Consider the following 19,079-nt stretch of genomic DNA (forward strand, 5'->3'; position numbering starts at 1 on the left):
ACTAGAACCATGTGTCAGCCTCAAGCCATCGAGCTGCCCTAGACCATTAGGCCACACCTAAGCCTTGCTCTAAACTAAGGCAACCTTCTAGGAAGTCCTGAGACGAACCATATTCCTCCACCCATGTAGTGTAGATATAGCCGCAGAAATAATGTCGAGGGAGATCGACCCATCTCACCAGCTCACCATTGCGCGCCAACAACGACATGATCTCTTTCCCTTTGTGGCTATGTGTGTTGCTGGAAGTTGCATTATTACTTGATTCTGGTGGTCGTCGGCGCGCACATGCTGGATTGATACAGAACCCTGCACTGATTTGTACCGACAGGAGAAAATGCAGCAGCGCGCCACCCTTACACGTACGCCAATGCATGAGCGGGTTGTCAGTACTCCAGCATGCGATTCCGTGTCTCTAGAAGCTTAATTTTGCCGAGGTACGCACTACACATACCTTGATCGATGAGCTTTTGGGACGATCGACCGATTGGAGCGTGACAAGTTGCGTCCTGATGAGCAATGAACAGTGGATGCTTTGACACTTACTAGTAGGGAAGAATAACCATGCACTGCCTGGAGAATCTGTGGAGCCCAAGTGGAGGCAACGGATTGGTCGTTGAGTAATTTGTTTGTCGCCCCGTCTCGTGATTCGGGCCAATGGGCCGGCATCTATACTTTCCCGTTAGGCCGTACACTTTCTTCGCCCAACTTTATACTCACAGAAGCAACCAAACCATCTTTCTCAGATTAGTACTAATTTTCACTATTGAAAATTTCTGACACAGTTTTAGTTGTGGTTAGAACATCTTCAGTAGTTCATCTAACACATCTCTATAGTTAAATGCATATGATTCGGCAAAAAAAAAAAAAAACCGCTCTCCAGCAACTCTCCAACCCATCATCTATTTTTGAGTATCCACTAAAGCACCCTCCACATCCGCTAATATAAATAACATCTTTCATCCCCTATCCAGTCACACCCCTACTGATGTGAGATATAAAAGGTGAGATTTAAGGGATTTGCTGGAGTGTAAAGAGATATAGGAGTTTAGAGATATGGGGATGAATTTAAGGAAATTTTTTGGACATACTCTTAATATTGCTGCTAATTTAGATCTCAGACACACATTTAGCCAAAGATGTATGTGGTTAGTCATCTTTCTGTCAGGTTCGAGGTGCTACAGGGCGTGAGGAACTGATTGCAAGGAGACAACTAAAATGCATATACATATATATAGGGGAATGCCGCCATATATTACACTTCAAACAGCCGTTGCTAGCTCTTACACTTGCTCACGTATACACATCACGTGCCAAAAGACGATCGGATGCTTCTTTCTGCCTGCTGATTAGGTCACAACGGGCACATTCGCCGCGAGTTTGACGTGGCTGGACTCGGCGGCAGGCGTCTCATGCGTATGGCGTCATTGCTCTTTCCTCACTGCATGCTCCGTCTTCAAGAGCTTGTTATTCCTCACAACCACCTTGTCCCTTACCATGTGGTGGTACTTGCACTCCACACTACATAATGGCGTGTCCCCTCTGTTGTTCGCAACGGATCAAAGAAGAAGAAAAGGACCAGAATAGCACTCAGAAATAAGAAATTAACAGACTGTCACTGTATATTGGTTGTAGCAGCTTGCTTATCGAGAGCATCAGAAGAAGCAAACAGGTGCGTGATACAAACCTGTACATGAAGATGTCGTGGTACTCGGTTAGTCGCTTCCCGCAGAGGGAGCAGGCATCCATGGAGTGGTGGCAGGTCTCGGCGCTGTTGAGTGGCTCAATATCGAAGAATGAAGAGGAGGAAGAAGCCATCTTCGTTCAGTATTGGAGCTCAGCCTGAGGCCTTAGGCTACACTACTAGACTGAACTGAACGAGTCTTACCAGCAGAGAAAGTCCTTATAAAAGAGAAGGGAGAGAAAAAGGTAGCTGTTGAGTTAGGTGCTGATGCGCGAGACACAGCTAGATTTCCAGGAACCTCTTCTCCTTCCTCCCTTTCTCCTTCCTCTCTTGGCCGCAGCAGTACCGCTAGGGGCACATTTGTTTGCTTACCCGCGTGCCAGCCCCCCTTGGCCCTTGCCCGCCTTGGTGGCACCGGGCGTTGTTAACTACGATGCCGCAGAATCCACAACAACAACGGAGATCCAATTCTTTATGCCCCTACTCGAATCCATGGGGGCCCTTGTTGCGTTGCTGGCTCATAGTTTAGTGCGCTGGTGTCGCCACGTTGCAGTTGCAAGATCGGTATACCTTAAATTAGAGCCCTAATCAATCTTTTTTTAAAAAAAAACAGCACTAAACAATCTTTGTACGGCCGATTTGCTCCGTAGTTAAGTGCAATGGAACCGTGAAAGATTCAGGCTGTTAGCCTATTGCCACTAGCATTTCTAGTCGACGTGCGACAGGTGATGACAGGGCATGTTGGTGGCTCTATGAACTATGATTTGGGAGAAAAAGGCTTTGGACTGATGTTTTCTCGTTCTTTTGGGTTTTCAGGTGGAGAATTTCACGGAGAAGAAAGGGAAGAAAGCGCGAGGAAGAAAGGGCTTTGTGCTCACCTTTACCACGCCCCTCGCTGTGTCTCTCGTCCTCAGTTGCTTTTACTGAACTTTATTTACGGCGGATCCAGGCACATGCTGCAACAACGTGTTGTCCCAGGAACAAAGGGTCTATTTGGTTTTGACCCACCCTTACCTTGTTAATGCTCAACACGTCAAAATATTAGTGGAGGAATCAGCCTCCAGTGTTTTTACGGTAAAAATCCAAAATTATATGAGTGTATTTATCGAAATAGACAACATGTTATTGTATTTACAAATTTAGCATCCGTATTCGACGCATCATTTACCGAAAATAGATTTTCGGTACACTGTACGCCGAAAAAATCTATATTCGGCACACCATGTGCCGAATACGGCACTGTAGCCCATATTCGGCACACCGTGTGCCAAATATCACCGTATTCGGCACATGGTGTGTTGAATATGGGCTACAGTGCTGTATTCGGCACACGATGTACCGCATATGAGTTTTGCCTGTCGTGCGATCTCCGATGGCGTGCAAAGCCCATATTCTACACACTGTGTACCGAATACGGCGCTGTAGCTTATATTCAGCACACGATGTGCCGAATACAGTTGATATTCGACATACCGTATGCTGAATATGACGGGACTCGTGATTTTTTGGTGTACCGAAATTCCATTTTCGGTAAATGATGTGTCAAATACAAATGCTAAAATTATAAATACGATAATATATTATCTATTTCGGTAAATACACTTATATATATTATCTAATTTTATATTTCTGCCGTGTTTTCACCGCGTGGTGCGGAAAATAAACTGACGGCCGGCATGGGGCGTGAGCTAGCCAACCGCCAGCACCAAACCGAATGGTAGCGCTCCGCGAGATGAATGACAAAAAATTGGCGGGGCCGACGCCGGCTCCAAACAAATAAGATCCAAAATCTCCTTAGACCTTGACCCGCGGCGACCGAGGGGAATCTCACTCACAGACGATGGTAGAAGATTTCTGCCCGACGAACGTACGGTGCGGGAAGTTTCTGTGTGACGCACGGACGCTGGCAGAAGATTTCCGTGTGAGATGATGACCCTGTGAGGGCAAAGTTTGCAGTCCAAGATTGTCCTGAACCTCTAAAAGATTGCAGTTGGGATTCTTTTGCTATGGTTCAGTACAATTTTTATTTCCTCGACGTTGTAGGACGTCAAATAGAAAGAAAAGTTGTATTAAGTAGTATTAAGCCCAACGCGGAGTCTAGAAAAAATATGGCCCACAAATGTAATAGTCTCCGAAAGGTCATTAACTTAGCCCAAAATGAATTTCATGGGCCAACAAGAAAAAGGCACTGTGGGTAAAGAACGAAAACAATCAAGGTCCACCAAGGAAGGCAGCCGCTGGCAGTTCAGCAGGCCATAGTCCTACCTTAAAAAAAGGGGGCCCATAATCTATAGTTCGGCCACTGCTTATGTAGGCTCGGGCTTCGTACTCTCCGATGTTCTTTTGGTTCGAGGAGTGGGGCGGTGATGTATCATAGTTTTTTTTTTGTTTGGTTTGAGAATTAGATGGTTGATCTATTACCATCTTATCTTTCACAAGCACATATTTAGTGTAAACATGAGGAATAAAATCATCTCACCAAAATTCATGAGACGATCTGATGATGGATCATTTCATCTATGAATAATTGACTCCACAAACCAAACACAACGTAAGTCTCAACTATGCTTCCTTCGGCGTTTTTGTGGTGTTAACCTTAACCAAATATCCATTATCAACTTGACTCCATCGGCTTTCAACTCAAAAGAATTGCACGTTTCAACTCTAATATGTATAATTTAAAACCAAAAAAAAAAAATCACATTCCAGTTTTGGAAAAAAAGAAGATTCGATTGAAACTCTGAAATCGAGTCCTTTTGTTGATTGAATGAAAGGTTTCAACTGAAAAAAGAATGAAACTTTCAAATGAAAATATGTACTTTCATTTGAATATTTCGCAACTTAGGAATGGTAAATCTCAGCGTGTGGGTGCCACTACTCATATCATATCATGGTGGCGTTGGGGTAAAGGTGAGTTGGGGTTGAAGCCTCCACGCGAGGTGTGAAAGGAGAATCACAACATCCATGAGGGCAATACCACTAGCATGTGTTTAGTTGGTTGAATAAATTGATACACGTACAAGTTGATGTGGAATCTAAGAATATCTTGATGTTTGGTTCGTTGAGTCATATCATTTCGTTCGGAATGAGATGTTTCAGATTCTTAAAAATACTGAGAAAATATTGTACCGAGCCGTGCAACAAAATCGGCCGAACGATTCCGTACACGTTTTGTCAACTCCGCTAATCACTTATGGTTAGTGATGATTAGTGATCATCAATGGTTATTAAGGATTTTTAGTTAAACATTAGTTATAGCTAAATATTATTAACTATAACTAATTATTATTATGGATATTTAGTGATGATTATTAACAATTTAAGTTATGATTAACTAAAATTAGTAATGATGAGTACTAATTAGCATAGTTTGTTGATAATAATAAATATAAAAATTATTATTTATATACAATAATTAAGTTGTATATGAATATAATACATGAGTTTTAAGCAACTAAACATATCCTTGTATCGTCCAATATATCCAACTAAATATATTTTCGTAACATCGTATATATCTAACCAAATAATCTACTTATACCACATTATCAAGACCTACTTATCCTAGAGCGATCCCATCCTATTTAACTTCATCCAATCAACTAAACACACTCTAAGATCGAGCTTGACACCGGAGTTAGAAAGAGCTTTTGAATAGAGCAGACAGGGAGAAAAGAAATTGACGAGAAACACGAGAAAGGATGTGCGAAGAAGTCACTAGCAGGCACACTCAAGATCGATATGATGGAACATGGATAGTTGAGACCATTGAGGGGGGATTGGACGACAAACAAGTATGTTAGATGAGTCAGTCATTGTAGCGAAAATGATCATATTAGATTATGATTATAATTTTGATGATTAATGATAATATAGTAATTGAAACTAACATGTTTATCAAGAATATATGTTAGTAGGTTTTATAGATGTAATATATCAAAAAGTCATCGCAGCCAGAATAAAGTTCGATTGAATTGGATAAGTCCCAGGAGAATTGACCTCACCAGAAGGTCCGGTGCAGAGGAGTTTGCACTTATCGGAGTATTGTGCACAGAGGCTGATAACCTCACTGGATAGTCCAATGCCCTATATGTTGAACTCACCGGAGTATTTCTGACAAATGGGGAGAAGACTGAGAACCTAACTAGATAGTCTGGTGATCTGCACAGGGTAACACCGATGCATTTCTTGCAGAGAAGAATGTGAGTGTAGAAGACTAAAGATCAACCAATCGAAAGGTCTAGTGCTTGGTTTGTGCACACCGGAGTATAGCACCGGAGTATTTCTTTGCAGATGCGATAACAAGTGCTGAATAATGAAGATCAACTTACCGGATAGTCCGGTGTCCTCAGAGATAGTTGCACTGGAGCATTTTTAGGGAAAAGAAAAAAAGATTTAACTTACCGGATGATCCGGTGTGAATGGAATGAACACATAATGAATGCATCAGAGTATTTTATACAGAGAGGTTGCAAAGACTAAGATGACTCGAGATAACTCCCCAGAAGGTTTGGTGTTAAATTTGAAGGCACATCAGAGTGTTCGGTATTCACAGAGGTTGTGAGTGGAGTTCCAATGGCTATTTTCTTAGTTTTTATGCACCAAATGGTCCGGTGTTAGTACTACTGTTCTCACCGGATCATCCGGTGTTAATAACTTTTCTGAGCCGTTCGAAAAAATGGCTAGTTGGCAGGTTTGAGGCTATAAATACCCCTTCACTCAGTCATCTGAACAACCATGGCCAAAAAAGTGGTAAAAAAGCGTGTGGCATACTGCTGGGGTCTAGAGGAAATTCATGTACACTTAAGAAAACATCTAAGCCACCAAAGTGTTTAAAGTGATCATCCAAGACGCTTAAGCACAAGATTAGAGAGTGTTTAGTGCTTATAGGCCTAGAGTGAGTTGTAGTTAGGTGTTGTATCTTGAAGAAGGGATCAAAGAGTGATCCTAGCTTGTACCGAGTAATACGTTTGGCACCTTAGAGTCTTGGTGACTCATCGCATCTTGGACTTTGGTGACTCGAGATTGTTGATCCTCCGACTTGGTGTGAAGCGGCGGTAAAACACGTGTACGGGAACGTAGAGCCCTTGCCTTAGAGACTCTAGCTCCGAAGTGATCACGACGACAAGCAACCGGAAGAGAAGCTAGTGGTGAGACCTTACTTTAGTGGCTTGATGACTCATCGTGCTTAAGACATCGTCTTAGTGACTTGGTAGCTCAAGAGTCGTGACCGGAAGAGACTTGGCGACCGAGAGTATATCCTTTGTAAAGCTTCAACATAGACTAAATATGGCATTCATGCTATTGATATCACAAGATAAAAATCCCTTGTGCTGAGTTTGTCTCTCTACCTTATTACGTTTTTACATTACATACTTTCAATTTACTTTGTTAGAGTAGACTGCGATCCTCTTGAGCAGTAAAGTAGACACACTAGATAAATTTAGAGGATATTTAGATAAAAATTGATATATATTTTTAAGTGTTCTAATTTATCTCATCTTAACATATCACCGTTTCTCGTAGCTAGCCATATCATATAGAACAAAATGAAAAGAAACGGCAAACATAGACACAAAGTTGCACATTCAAATTTTCTAACTACAAGTGCAGGATATACATATACCAGTACTTAACTTCAGGGTCAACGAGCTAGGTAGCTATTCCGGCCTTGATAATATACACTTCGGTTGGTCTGATGATGCGCAATGGGGTTGACAAACGCACTAGTTTCTAAACAATATCGCGAGTCCATCAGGCGTAAGCTTATTTTGGACGGATTTCCACTCCATTCGCGCAACCGTAACCTTACTGTGGTAGCGTTCCTATCTTGTCCCGAATCAGCCGGTAGGACATGCCTGTGGCATTGGAATACAACGCATCAAACCATCACAGGATCAGATAGGATGCGACTACGATGTGATTCGCAGTAATCCTGTGCAGCATCAGATCAGATCTGTGGTACTAACCCCGTGAATGAAGAATCGGATCAGATATGGGGCAGCAGCCACACGGCGGATTCCCATCAATCCTGTGATGAAAACGATCGCCTTTCCCGGCGGCCGACGCCCTCCGGCTCTCATACGTGTATGCACCACCCAAGGGAGAAGGGACATCGGGATGTGTAAAGCGCATGCGACCAGACGGGTTGGGCTGATAATGGAACCATTGCACAACTCACAAGCAAGTCGAGTTGGTCATCTCCGGTACTGCTACTCTGCCGGTACTCCTGAATTTTCGCATCTCCCGGTAACATCACTGCGACGGGTTCGTGGCACCGGATGATCTATTGGTTAATGCGTACAGGACAGCCATTATGACGCGTACTGCCGGGGTATCAGTACACTTTGGACGGACTAATTTACTCGTTAGACCCTAAGGCTCGAATTCATGTGCTCTCTACGGCCAGCTAGCCCGGCATGGTCTCCTTCAATCGCTGGTGAAGTTTTGTGCCGGTACAGCTTTGGAGATTCGTCAAGACGGCGAAGGCGGCAAGTTGGAGGACGAACCATGCTACTACGGTTAGCGAAGAAAATGAGAGCGCATGTGGTACGTGGTGCGGTGTTGCCGCCTGCCGATGCGAGATGCGACGAGGAGTCGTGGGCGTGGCCACGGGAGAAGGCGCCGCTCCCGCTCACACCACGGTGACAGTCTGACACATCCATCCACCAACCCCACCCGTTCCTCGTGGCAGACTGAGTGATCGATCACGCGACCGCTCCCCCGTGCCACCTCAGATCTGCTTTCCAACGTGAAGACTGCCACCGACGGGTGGGGCACACGTATTCTCCAGGGCTCCACCGGGCCGCGCCGTGCGCCCCGCAATAACTGACCAGTCACGCGCCGCTCCGTCGCGCGTGCCGCGCCGTGCCTGCACTTCAGTACTGCACCCTGCCGCTCTCTCCTTCCGCGCGCGCGCGCGCGCTCGTTCGTCAGTTCATCCTCCCACTCCGGGCTCGGCAAAGCATTACAGAGATCTCGAGATTTTGGGCGGGATTTGAGCAATGCAGTACAGGCCTCGCGTCGCATCAAATGGACGACGTCACGAGTAGCACGGCGGTTGCGATCACTTGTTAATACTGCCATACTGGCACCGCCTGCTATGATGCCATCGCCATATCCGGTGGCCACGACGTCAAGACAATCAGAAGAAGCAAATCAGGAGCAAACATGGAAAACCTGCTCTCCCTGATTAGTAGTGTTTAGGAAGAAACAAGACAGAGATAGATAGAGAGAGAAATTAAGATGCATCACCGTGCACCTGCTGCACTTGCTGCGTATTAACAATGAACTTATCAATTGAATTCTCCTAAACCCCAAGTATAAAAGGAGATTTGAGGAAGTTAATACTCCGTGGTATAGGAGTTGAAATATGAACAAGAACCTGAAACAAAAATCTAGCTTTCCTACAACCTTGTTTTTTTCATTTTTGGAAAGGCTTTGAAGGATGCCTCCACATCATGCACTCGGCGACTCACGGAGATGGATGGCCGGATGAGAGGACGACAGCTCAACAGAGGATGGCCTCCACGCTCCCCGTCCGCACGCAAAAGCAGACCGGGCACGCCATGGCGGCGTCCGAGTCGCCGGCGGCGAAGCACTCGCCGCAGAGGGAGAGGTGCCTGCAGGGGAGGAGCACCACGCTGGCCGGCCTGAGGCGGCAGTTGAGGCAAGCGCGGTCCGACGATCCGGTGCGGTGAGGGTCCACGTACGCCGACGACGAGGATTCCGCCGGGCCCGCATCGCCGTCTGCGAGCTCCTCGACAGATGCCCGCGCCGCGGCGGCGGTTTGCTGGAGCTGGGCGTGCAGGGTGACCGCGGCGGCCTGCTCGGAGAGGGCCTTCGCCTGCCACGCCGCCGCCTCGCCGCGGAGGCGCGCGAGCCGCTCCTCCAGCTCCGCGCCGCGCCTCGCCTCGCGCTCCGCCTCCTCCGCCTTCTCCCGGAGCCGGCGCGCGGCGGACTGGTCGGCCTGGACCAGAATCGCGCGGTTGTGGCGCCGCAGCCGATCGGCCATTGCCCGCCTGAGCTGCTCGCCCTGACCAAGAACGTACGGGCACATCAGGCGTGAAGCCAAGAAACGAACTAGACGATGAGAGCCAATGGATTGCGGGGGCAAAAAAAAAACCTGTTCACGGATGAATCGGTCGATCTCCTCATCATGCTGCTTCACCTGCTCGGCAAGCTCGTCGGAGACGGAGGCGAACAGCGACGGTGACGACGAGTAGCACAAGGCATTCATCTGTTTGCTCTCCTGTTGCTGCTGCTCGTTGAATGCCAGGCGGAGGCCAGTAGACACGAGTGCAGCCGCGGACGGGGACGGGGACGGGGACGACGAGACCCTGTTCTGGTTCTGGAAGCGCGCCATGTTGGCAAACGACGTCGACTGCCGTGGCTGGAGCGTGAAGAGGTTGACGTACTCCTCCTTGGCCGGCGGCGGCGCCATGACCTCCCTCGGTCGCTTCCTCCGATTCCCACTCGCTGCAAGAAACCGAAACCGTCACAATCCAAGAACCGTAGGGCCGCGGCACGGCGCGCCACGTCCTCCTAACATCAGGCACAGTGGTACGCACCTCCAACGCTGGAGAAGTAGAGAGCCGCCGGCGATACTCCGGCGAGCTGCGGCGGCCTGGGCATGTCCATCTCCTTCCTCTCCGGCTCACCTCTGCGACAAACACCACGGCGCAGAGGAACCCGTGAGACCACTCCACACCAACCAAAGATGCCGCTTCCTAGGGCGGAAGGAGGGGCGAGAGGACGGGCCGTGAGGAGGAGGAGGAGGCGCACCTGTCGTGGAGGAGGAGATTGGATGGGTACTGCGCCTGTACTGCCATTGTTAAGGAGGGGGCAGGGGAACGAGAAACGGATGGGGGATGGGTTGGCGAAGCGGGCGGGAGGTCACGGAGAAGAAAACTTCCACTCGTGGTTTTAATAGAGCGGTAGCCGAGTCCAATTCTGCGCACCCACTTCGCACGCTCGCTTTTAAAAACCTCTCTCACACACATGAAGCGGAACGGGACACACGATGGGATCACGCGCTCCCTCTGTGGCGGACGCGAGAACGGGAAAGAGGGCAGGCTAAAACTGAGATCATCACTAACAAATTTCTTTGCAAGTTATATTCTTTTTTAAAATGATTTTTTTTACTTTTATCGCTCTAACGATTTTACTTTACAATTCTTTTCACCAATAAATTTTCAAGTTTATTCTACTTGTCTCGAGATTCTCTTATTTTTCTTTCACAAATCCTTTTGAAAAAATGTTGTTAGAGATAAAGAAAAATAAAGTAAATACGAAGAGAATTAGAAAGAGAATAAAATAAAAAAATAGTTGGAGGTAGCATCACAAACGGATGGTTAAAATTAGGGGAGGGCATGGGGATTTACAACTCGATTTCCTGGCGTTAATGCGGGAGATTAACATGGGTGGTGGGTTCGGTTTGGCCTCTCGCTCGCTCCATCGATCGGCCGGGTTTCGCTACGCAACAATGATGGCGGATGCGTTTGGAAAAGTCAGGAGGCGTTGGAGGAATGCAGGGGGAGAAGAAGCCTTCCTCGATAGCTTAGCCGTTAATCTTTCAAAAATTAGTAGGAATGCCCAAAAAAAGGAGCACGGTAGAAATGCTCTGTCAAGCGACGTATTGTAATTAACCAGCTAAGGATATCAGCCATGAATGTTTGCGTCACCTAATTTAAGCCAATGCCATTTAGTAGCATCTTATTTGCGTGGGTCAGAATTTGGAGCAATCATTTAAATTGGTGAAACTATAGCATATGCAATCCCCTACTCGGTTTAAATATACACTTTATGCTGTTTTCCAAATTTATGCTTTGAGATGGATCAAAGAAACATCAAAGTCAAGTGACAAAATTCAAGTTTGCACTCTGGGTTAGAAGTTTCCAAACACTTGATTTTCCATGCGCCTTCATCCCATCTGTCAGATGTTCAATCAAATGGTGGTGGGTAAGCGAACCACAAGCAACACGTCGCGTCGCTTCTCTTTGGCAGATAATTCGTCCAGGTTCTGATTGAGTCTAGTTTCATATCCTAACACTACAGGATTTTATAACTTGGTGAAGAGATTAATTTGTAAGGTCGTCAGTGGCACGTCGTACTTGAATTGGAGATTAGTAACAAGCACGCATATATATACGCTAGCTCCACGTTTACTACTATATATATATTCCATGGGAAGTATTGTTGCTTTCCAGTTCGTTCTTCCTAGCTAGAAACAACAACACATACATGCATAGCTTAACTGCCACGTACTAGCAAAGCACTGCCGTGCGTAGCACCCAAAGTTAGATGCAAGGTAGAGTTTATTGATCAGTACCAGTTGTAAGTTGATTGAGATTTGGTAAACATAATTAGGGCAACTAGAAAAAACCTCCTTTTTTTTAAGCAAGGAAGCCTCTCTCCATTTAGCGAGACATCTTTATATTAGAAGTATGGCGGTTGAAGCAAAGAGCATGGTATTGATAACTAGAGGGAAAAGGAAATATCCTTGCTCCGGAATATTTTCTTGGGATCGAAAGATGCAAAAGAGAGCGTGCTGGCTGGCTAGAAAGAATCAAATGCTGCCATCTTTGTTCCCAAGGTGGCTGTCAGCCGTGTCAAAAAAGAGAGGTGGCTGTCAGCTGATGCATCGCTGCATCTACCTTACTTGCAAACAACCTCCATGTTAAGTTTTTTTTTTTGGCTCCGTTTATTTGGTAAGCTTTGATTTTTCTTCTCCTCGATAATGCGTTTGCATGTGATTGTGATTGATTCGAAGTTTTACTTCGACGCCCATCTGGAGGTGGAAATATAAACTAATTATTGGTGACAAAAGGAGATTAATTTTGGTGGCACTGGAGTGGTACCTCTTTACCATCTCTGTACGTACTCTCTGGAGAATACATGACATTTGGCAAATCAAAGAGGCACTTCAGACTAAAACTAGTCCATTTTGCAATGCTAATCCATGACATATTAGGATAGCACGTCCCTGGCCTGTGGGCACGCGAACTTGACCTGAAGCGCATGCCTTGGTCAAATCCATTGTCTCTTTGGAATGTCAATCACACCAAACCAAAACACTAACCCAAAGATCAGGACAGGGCTGCAGCGTTGTGTTGTGTGTACTCAGCTGGTAGCCAATTAGCCATCGCGTACACACAGAGATGCATGCATGTCTCTGCTTCCTGCAGGTCTCGTTAATTACACCGGCTCCACTCGGTCAAATTAGTCCGGCACGCACGCATGGCTAAAACGCGATGGCACACGGGAGGCAGGCGGGCAGTTTCGCATCCAGTCAGTGACGGGCGGCCGGGGTTGGTGCCTTCCTGGTGGTGACAATCGAGAGGCGCGGCGAGGAGGGACAGGTGAGGCGCGCACGGCATGATGCAAGGCACAAGGCAGCTTCAACGTCCGTCCGTCTCCAACCCCAACACACATTAAGTGCGGGCAAAGGAAAGGCGGAACAACCTAGAGGAGGGAGACGGACGCTACGACAAAAACCAAAAACAGGAAAAGCAGAGGGAGTGATATAGATGGTTTTTCAGACTCATAATTACTATAGGAATAATAAAAATAGATGAAAGTATTTACGATTTTTTTGAACCCGTTTGTAATAAAATATCTAAAGATGGTTTCTAAGCAGACATGTCATAATCAGATCGGATACGTATATATATAGTTAATCATATATTTTATCTCATATTTTTTCATCAGAATCGGAGTCAGAACACACATGGTGTTGACAGGGCCAACCCTGGAGGAGGGAAAGCGGGTTGACCGCCCCGGACCCCTAAAACCCAGTGGGCTCTCCTATATAGGTATACATATATACTATCTTCATTCTTTTTAAGATGTCGTTTTAGTATTCAGCACACAGAACAAAATTACAATAAATTCTTTTATATATAGCATGTTTACCCTTCGATTTCTCCAACATTCAATCATTGACACATAAATCATCAATCCACCACACTCATTGAATTAAAACTTCACTTTCTAATAGCCTTTAATATTGATACTGTAGTAAAATATCACCTTAAAAACCTAAAACGACAGCTATTGAAGAACAAAATCAAATTCCTAAAACAACATCTATTTGAGAATATAGGTAGTACTATTTGTGACCCAACAAAGTATAGCAGTCTAAATTCTAATCGACTGGCGGCCGTAGTTACATGATCGTGCATGAGCTTTGGCCTTTAGCCGGCCTAAAAAATTTGATAAAACTGATTACAATAAAGAAATTCTACAAACTGATAAAACTTTTGAAGTTAATTACTTTTTAGTTATGGTTGATATGACAAACACTTCAATCAAAAATAAATTTGAAGAACTCTAAACATTCAAAAGTATATTTAGGTTTTTATGTAGCTCGACAACCTTAAAATCATTGGATGATATTGAATTGAAAGATTATAGTGTTAAATTTGTAAATACTTTATCTCTAAATGGTTCATATGATGTTGATTTAAATGATCTAATGTCTAAATTAAGGATTATGTAATTTACTTTGCTAAATAATATTTGAGAAAAATAAAAAATTGTGAATATCGTACGTTCAACTTTGTCTTATTTTCATCTCATTTATTCCATCTCTTTCACCCCATTTTTCATAGTACTTTTCTGCTTTGTTTTGTTAGATATTAGCCTTGGTTTTTTATGGCTCCTGTTCTGTAAGTATGTACATGAGTATGCTTTTTTGGGGTATGTAGATTTGTGTGTTCTAGTGTAGTTGTTAGCAAGTAATATATATACAGAGGCTAACCCCTATGCCAAGAATGCATACATGAACAAAATATATTTTTATGAAACAATTGCTCTCATATGTCATAGGCGACGAATGAAGAGTACCACCCGTCATCTATAATATCATATGTGATGGGTGAATAGTATCACCCGTCACCTATTTTCAGCACGAGCGTCGATTTTCAAAAGAGATCGTCGGAAGGTCCAGTGACAAGCTGACAAACACGCCAGACCAATTTAAGCAGAACTAACCGGACTATCTTCAAGAGACTAGAGAGTGCTGACAGAGTTGAGTCATCACTTATGGGTCATAACAGCATCTGTCACTTTCGACTAGCCCAAGGAGACCCGTTACTAATGATTGGACTAGGATGATCGGTCATTGATGAGTCATCATTAGTGATGGGTCACAAGTTGACCCACCACTATTATAATCAGTGATAGATCATCTTACGATCTGTCACTAATTTTATATCTCATTTATCTATTTTCACGTAGTGTAGGGTTGACAACGGGCCGGGCCGGGTCAGGTCCCTAAGGGTTTTACAGCCGATCGTTGCCTCGATTGCAGGTCAGGTTGGGGGACGGGGCTGATTTTCACCCGCGAGCCCCCGATGGGTGTCGACTCTTGGCTGCTGTTGCCATTAGGCCGCCTACCTCTCGGCTGACGCCGCCTCCCAGACGTCACCGCCCGCCAGTGTCCACCCGAGCCCACCAGCCTCTCGCCCGTCTGCATCCGCTGCCTCCCGCAGTTGCTCACCCGTAGCCGGCCTCCTGCCACTCGTCCGCCCCACGTCCACTGCCTCCCGCGCCGGAGCACCCACCTTGGGCTCCCAGTCACCGCCACGCCCGCGGGCCCTCATGCGGGTTTCAGATCCTCACTGGGTTTGGGGCCAGGGCATATTTCCACCCATTAGGCCAATCAGGTCTGGGTTGGGTTTTTCGATTTGGGTTTCGGGCTTGATGCGTTTTTATTGCACCTGGCCTCGATCTGCCCCGTTGCAAAGCCTAGTTACGAGTGCCCAATATGCTGCCTGAAGCTTTTATTAATTATTTTAACATATTAATCACTTCAAATAAAAAGTATCAACTATAAATTTTTAAATCTCGTCGAGAGCTACAATTTTTGTATAAAGATCGTCTCCATCTGATTCTGTATGAAAAAGTTAGAAGCTTGGAAGATAGGCGTAGATAGTATTCAGATATATTTGATTATATTGTCAGATATCTAATATCCGATGGATACCTAGCTCCCTACATCCAAATCTAATATCCGATATAATTATCCAAGATCCGATTAGCATCTAAAATGGATCGTGGGGGGGGGGGGGGATCCAGCCTGTTTTCACCCCTAGTGTCTGTAGTATGACCGACCGTCTGGGTGTGCCAAAAGTTACAGACGATTTCTTACAATTCAATCTATTTCTATTATATAGACACATACAAATTTTAGAAAAATCCATTTGTGATATTATCACAGACAAATTCTTGTAAGATCTGTTTATGTCTGTATAATAGACACAGATGGATTACTATAATAAATTACCTATAGTTAAAGACATGTGTACTGTTTTAAATTTGACTTCTTGGTCTCCGCTTTCCATTACCCCTTTTTACAAACCGTTTGCCTCCTTCACTAAAGCGACATGAAGTTCATTATCTCTATCTCTCCTCGTGGTCATCCGATCACCTTCCGCAATGATTTTGTAGGGTTTGTTTTTGTGAGGGATGTTCGAGATCTATGCTCCGAATCCCCTTTCATGCATAGGTGAGTTTGAATTGTATCACAGTTTTGTTAGGGTTTGTTAGGGTTAGATTCGATATATGTACTGATTGTTGTTGTTGTGCATCCCAGATCTGCATAGATATGCATTTTTCACTGCTATCACGCGCTGGGAGGATAGGGTTGTTCCTATGGGTGCTTCCATGGTCAAGATACTTGACGTCGATTTTGGTCATGCAGAAGAAATGTTCTTTGCTGCTGTGAAGGGCACAACTGTGAATCACATTCTATTGTCTTTTTATTCATGATACAAATTTTTCTATTGGTGTTTATCACGAGACATTTTCGTGAACTTCAAGACTTATTTGAACCGCCATTTCTTATTTAACAAGAGCAAGAGATGGAAGCAATGTTGTTTGGTTCTGATGCATGAAGGATAGAGCTTGATTCAGATGACAGCGAGATGATGGATGGAGATAATACTTTTGCTGAGATTATGGTAAAATATAGGCGTGATGTTGAAGCTCAATCTTCGAAGACAAGATATTATGGATTCATGTCGTTGTGTATAGGTTTATGTTCTGAACCATGTTTATTATTTCTGAACATGTGCTCTTCTGTGGTAATTAATTTAAATGTGATGCATATGCCTGTGTGATGTTCTTATGTATATCCTGTAACGCTCTTATTTGTGTGATGTATATTATTGTGTAATATATGCCATATCATGAGGGCAGTCAGTAAGCAAAATAGTTTCTTAGGAGAAAAGGTCAGACATATGGTTTAAAAAAAAATCCGTCTATGATACTTTATACAGATGGGTTTAAAAAAATGTTTGTGACCCTTAATACACATATACTTTTTTTCAGAAAAATCTATTCGTATGTATTGCGAAACTGACATGGGTTTAGCTATATTTCTGACATATGTCTTATTTAGACCTGTCTATATGTAGCTCTGTTACAAAAAAAATTGTAACTGTCTATAGCAAACTTGATATTATGTATACTTTTGCAAAGATAAAACTAATACCTATATATAATAGGGTTTAAAATACATCAGTGACAGCAATAACCACTGACACTTCTGAGGCAGTGGTAGGTGCTGAGAATCGGAGTGGATGACATCCATGCCGTTCCTCTCCCCTGATGGCTTCACGAGTACATCGGGTGGATGGGCGTGGCATGGGCTAAAATACAAAATTAGACAACATACATAACTATATTTACTGAAATAGATAACATATTATCGTATTTACAATTTTAGCATTCGTATTCGGCATCTCATTTACTGAAAATTGACTTTCGGTACATCATACCCCAAAAATACGTGTGCCCAGCCATATTCGACATACGGGGTGCCGAAAATGGGCTACAGTGCCATATTCTGGACACCATATGTGGAATATGCCCCGAATAGTGTCGCGCATAAACAGTAACAGCGGTGCGTTGAATTTTGCTTTCCCTCTTCTTCAAAACGGTGGTCTTCTGTTACTCCAAAAATTTTAAAACTTTTTTTACATGTTCTATAATCTATGTGCAACCCATTTTAATTAGATTCACCAAAATATCCTTTGTATATTTTAAACTAAAATTCTCCAAATAAGGCTACTTTTATAACTTGTAACAATTGTTAGTGTCTCAAATAAATTCCCAAAAATCTAAGAAAATTCACTAATATTCTTTTTATGTGATGGACTAATTTCTAAAATTATTCCCAGCCTTAGGTTATATGATGAAGAAGTGAGTTCCTTTGTAATGCTCCATTTATATGCATTTTTATCATTTCATGTGATATTCTCTTTTTAAATCAATTTGAATTCGAACAAAATAGAAGGGGTATGAGTCGAAGGCTACGAAATCCAGCTCCTCTGATGCCTCTGCAGCTTCCTCAGCATCCTCCTCCTTAACTCAGGCCATTACATCCGCAATGTTGTCCGATGGCACCAGTCCATCGGAACCACGAGATAGAACAAAATGTCAGGAGTCCCGCGAGCCAGTAGCCTCAAAGGCTGTCCATCACTCGTCCACCCTTACAAAGCCCAAGCCGACCTTCAAAGAAGAAGTGGAGGGATCCCCCAGTGCCGCCTTCACCAAAACATTGGCGTCCATCCCAGGGTCCACCCGTCCTCACGAATCACAAGGAAGAACAAAGTGCTCCTGTTGCAAGGCTGGGGGTATATACCCGGAGGGTTCAGATGCTCGGGGCCCCTCCTCGAAGGCAACAGTCTGAGTGCCTATGATGCTTCCAGCTGTCTAAGGTCGTCCATCCTGCACATGTAAGTGAAGGGTTGCGGGTAGGCTACGCTAGCACAAAATAAATTTTCTCTACCGCATTCAACCAGGAAGCCATGCGAGTAGGGGATCATGAATCGTTACCACTTGACGAGCAGTGCAGCGGAAGAAGAGTTGGAGCAGACCAATCCAACGTCGTGCGCGTCAAGTAGTCGATCGTCAACCTTGTCCCGAGCACGTCCCGAGCACCTTCCGAGTACTCGCGGGTACGTCCCGAGTACTCCCGAGCAGATCAGCACCGCAATAGTAGCAGCGCCTCCACGGTATCCACACGTACAAGGATGGAATCGCCGTGCGCCAGTGTGCTAGCACCGCGCGCCCGGCTAGGGTTTCGAAGGGAGTTCAGTAATAGGAGGCGGCTAGGGTTTCTAAAGAACACCATGCGCCTTGGCCCCTGCATATTCTTATATAGAGCACGCTAATGAGCCTTTAATCAACATTAAAGCCTATTATGACTCTAAACCCTAATGGTCCTTTAATCAACATTAAAGCCCATTAGCAGATCCAATCCGCAAACTCGATCGCCTCTAGGGCATATTACCAACAATCTCCCACTTGCACTAGAGTCAGCACAAGTTTTATATTCCATCCCCTTAAGTGTGTGACCCGTTAGGTTCATGTGTAAACGGCCGCTATCCGG

At 44.7% G+C, this 19,079-nt stretch overlaps 1 protein-coding gene across 1 annotated transcript; it reads right to left on the reverse strand.

Moving 5' to 3' along the window:
- Positions 1-8,852: 8,852 nt before the first annotated feature.
- LOC133919537 (BOI-related E3 ubiquitin-protein ligase 1-like) lies at positions 8,853-10,645 on the reverse strand. Its single transcript, XM_062363955.1, has 4 exons — positions 10,466-10,645; positions 10,252-10,343; positions 9,807-10,159; positions 8,853-9,716 (listed from the first exon to the last, which is right to left on the reverse strand). Exons 1-4 carry the CDS (start codon positions 10,510-10,512, stop codon positions 9,192-9,194), a joined length of 1,017 nt encoding a protein of 338 aa, XP_062219939.1. The 5' UTR covers positions 10,513-10,645; the 3' UTR covers positions 8,853-9,191.
- Between the last annotated feature and the right edge of the window lie 8,434 nt (positions 10,646-19,079).

Source organism: Phragmites australis, chromosome 5 (assembly GCF_958298935.1).
Source record: "Phragmites australis chromosome 5, lpPhrAust1.1, whole genome shotgun sequence".
Classification (NCBI taxonomy): Eukaryota; Viridiplantae; Streptophyta; class Magnoliopsida; order Poales; family Poaceae; genus Phragmites; species Phragmites australis.

What these genes read in the sequence shown, in the direction of transcription:
- LOC133919537 (XM_062363955.1), bottom strand. Translation starts at nt 10,512, where the DNA reads ATGGCAGTACAGGCGCAGTACCCATCCAATCTCCTCCTCCACGACAG. An exon ending in AATCTCCTCCTCCACGACAG is followed by an intron (nt 10,344 to 10,465) that starts GTGCGCCTCCTC and finishes TGTTTGTCGCAG; the next exon opens with AGGTGAGCCGGAGAGGAAGG. An exon ending in ACCGATTCATCCGTGAACAG is followed by an intron (nt 9,717 to 9,806) that starts GTTTTTTTTTTG and finishes GTTCTTGGTCAG; the next exon opens with GGCGAGCAGCTCAGGCGGGC.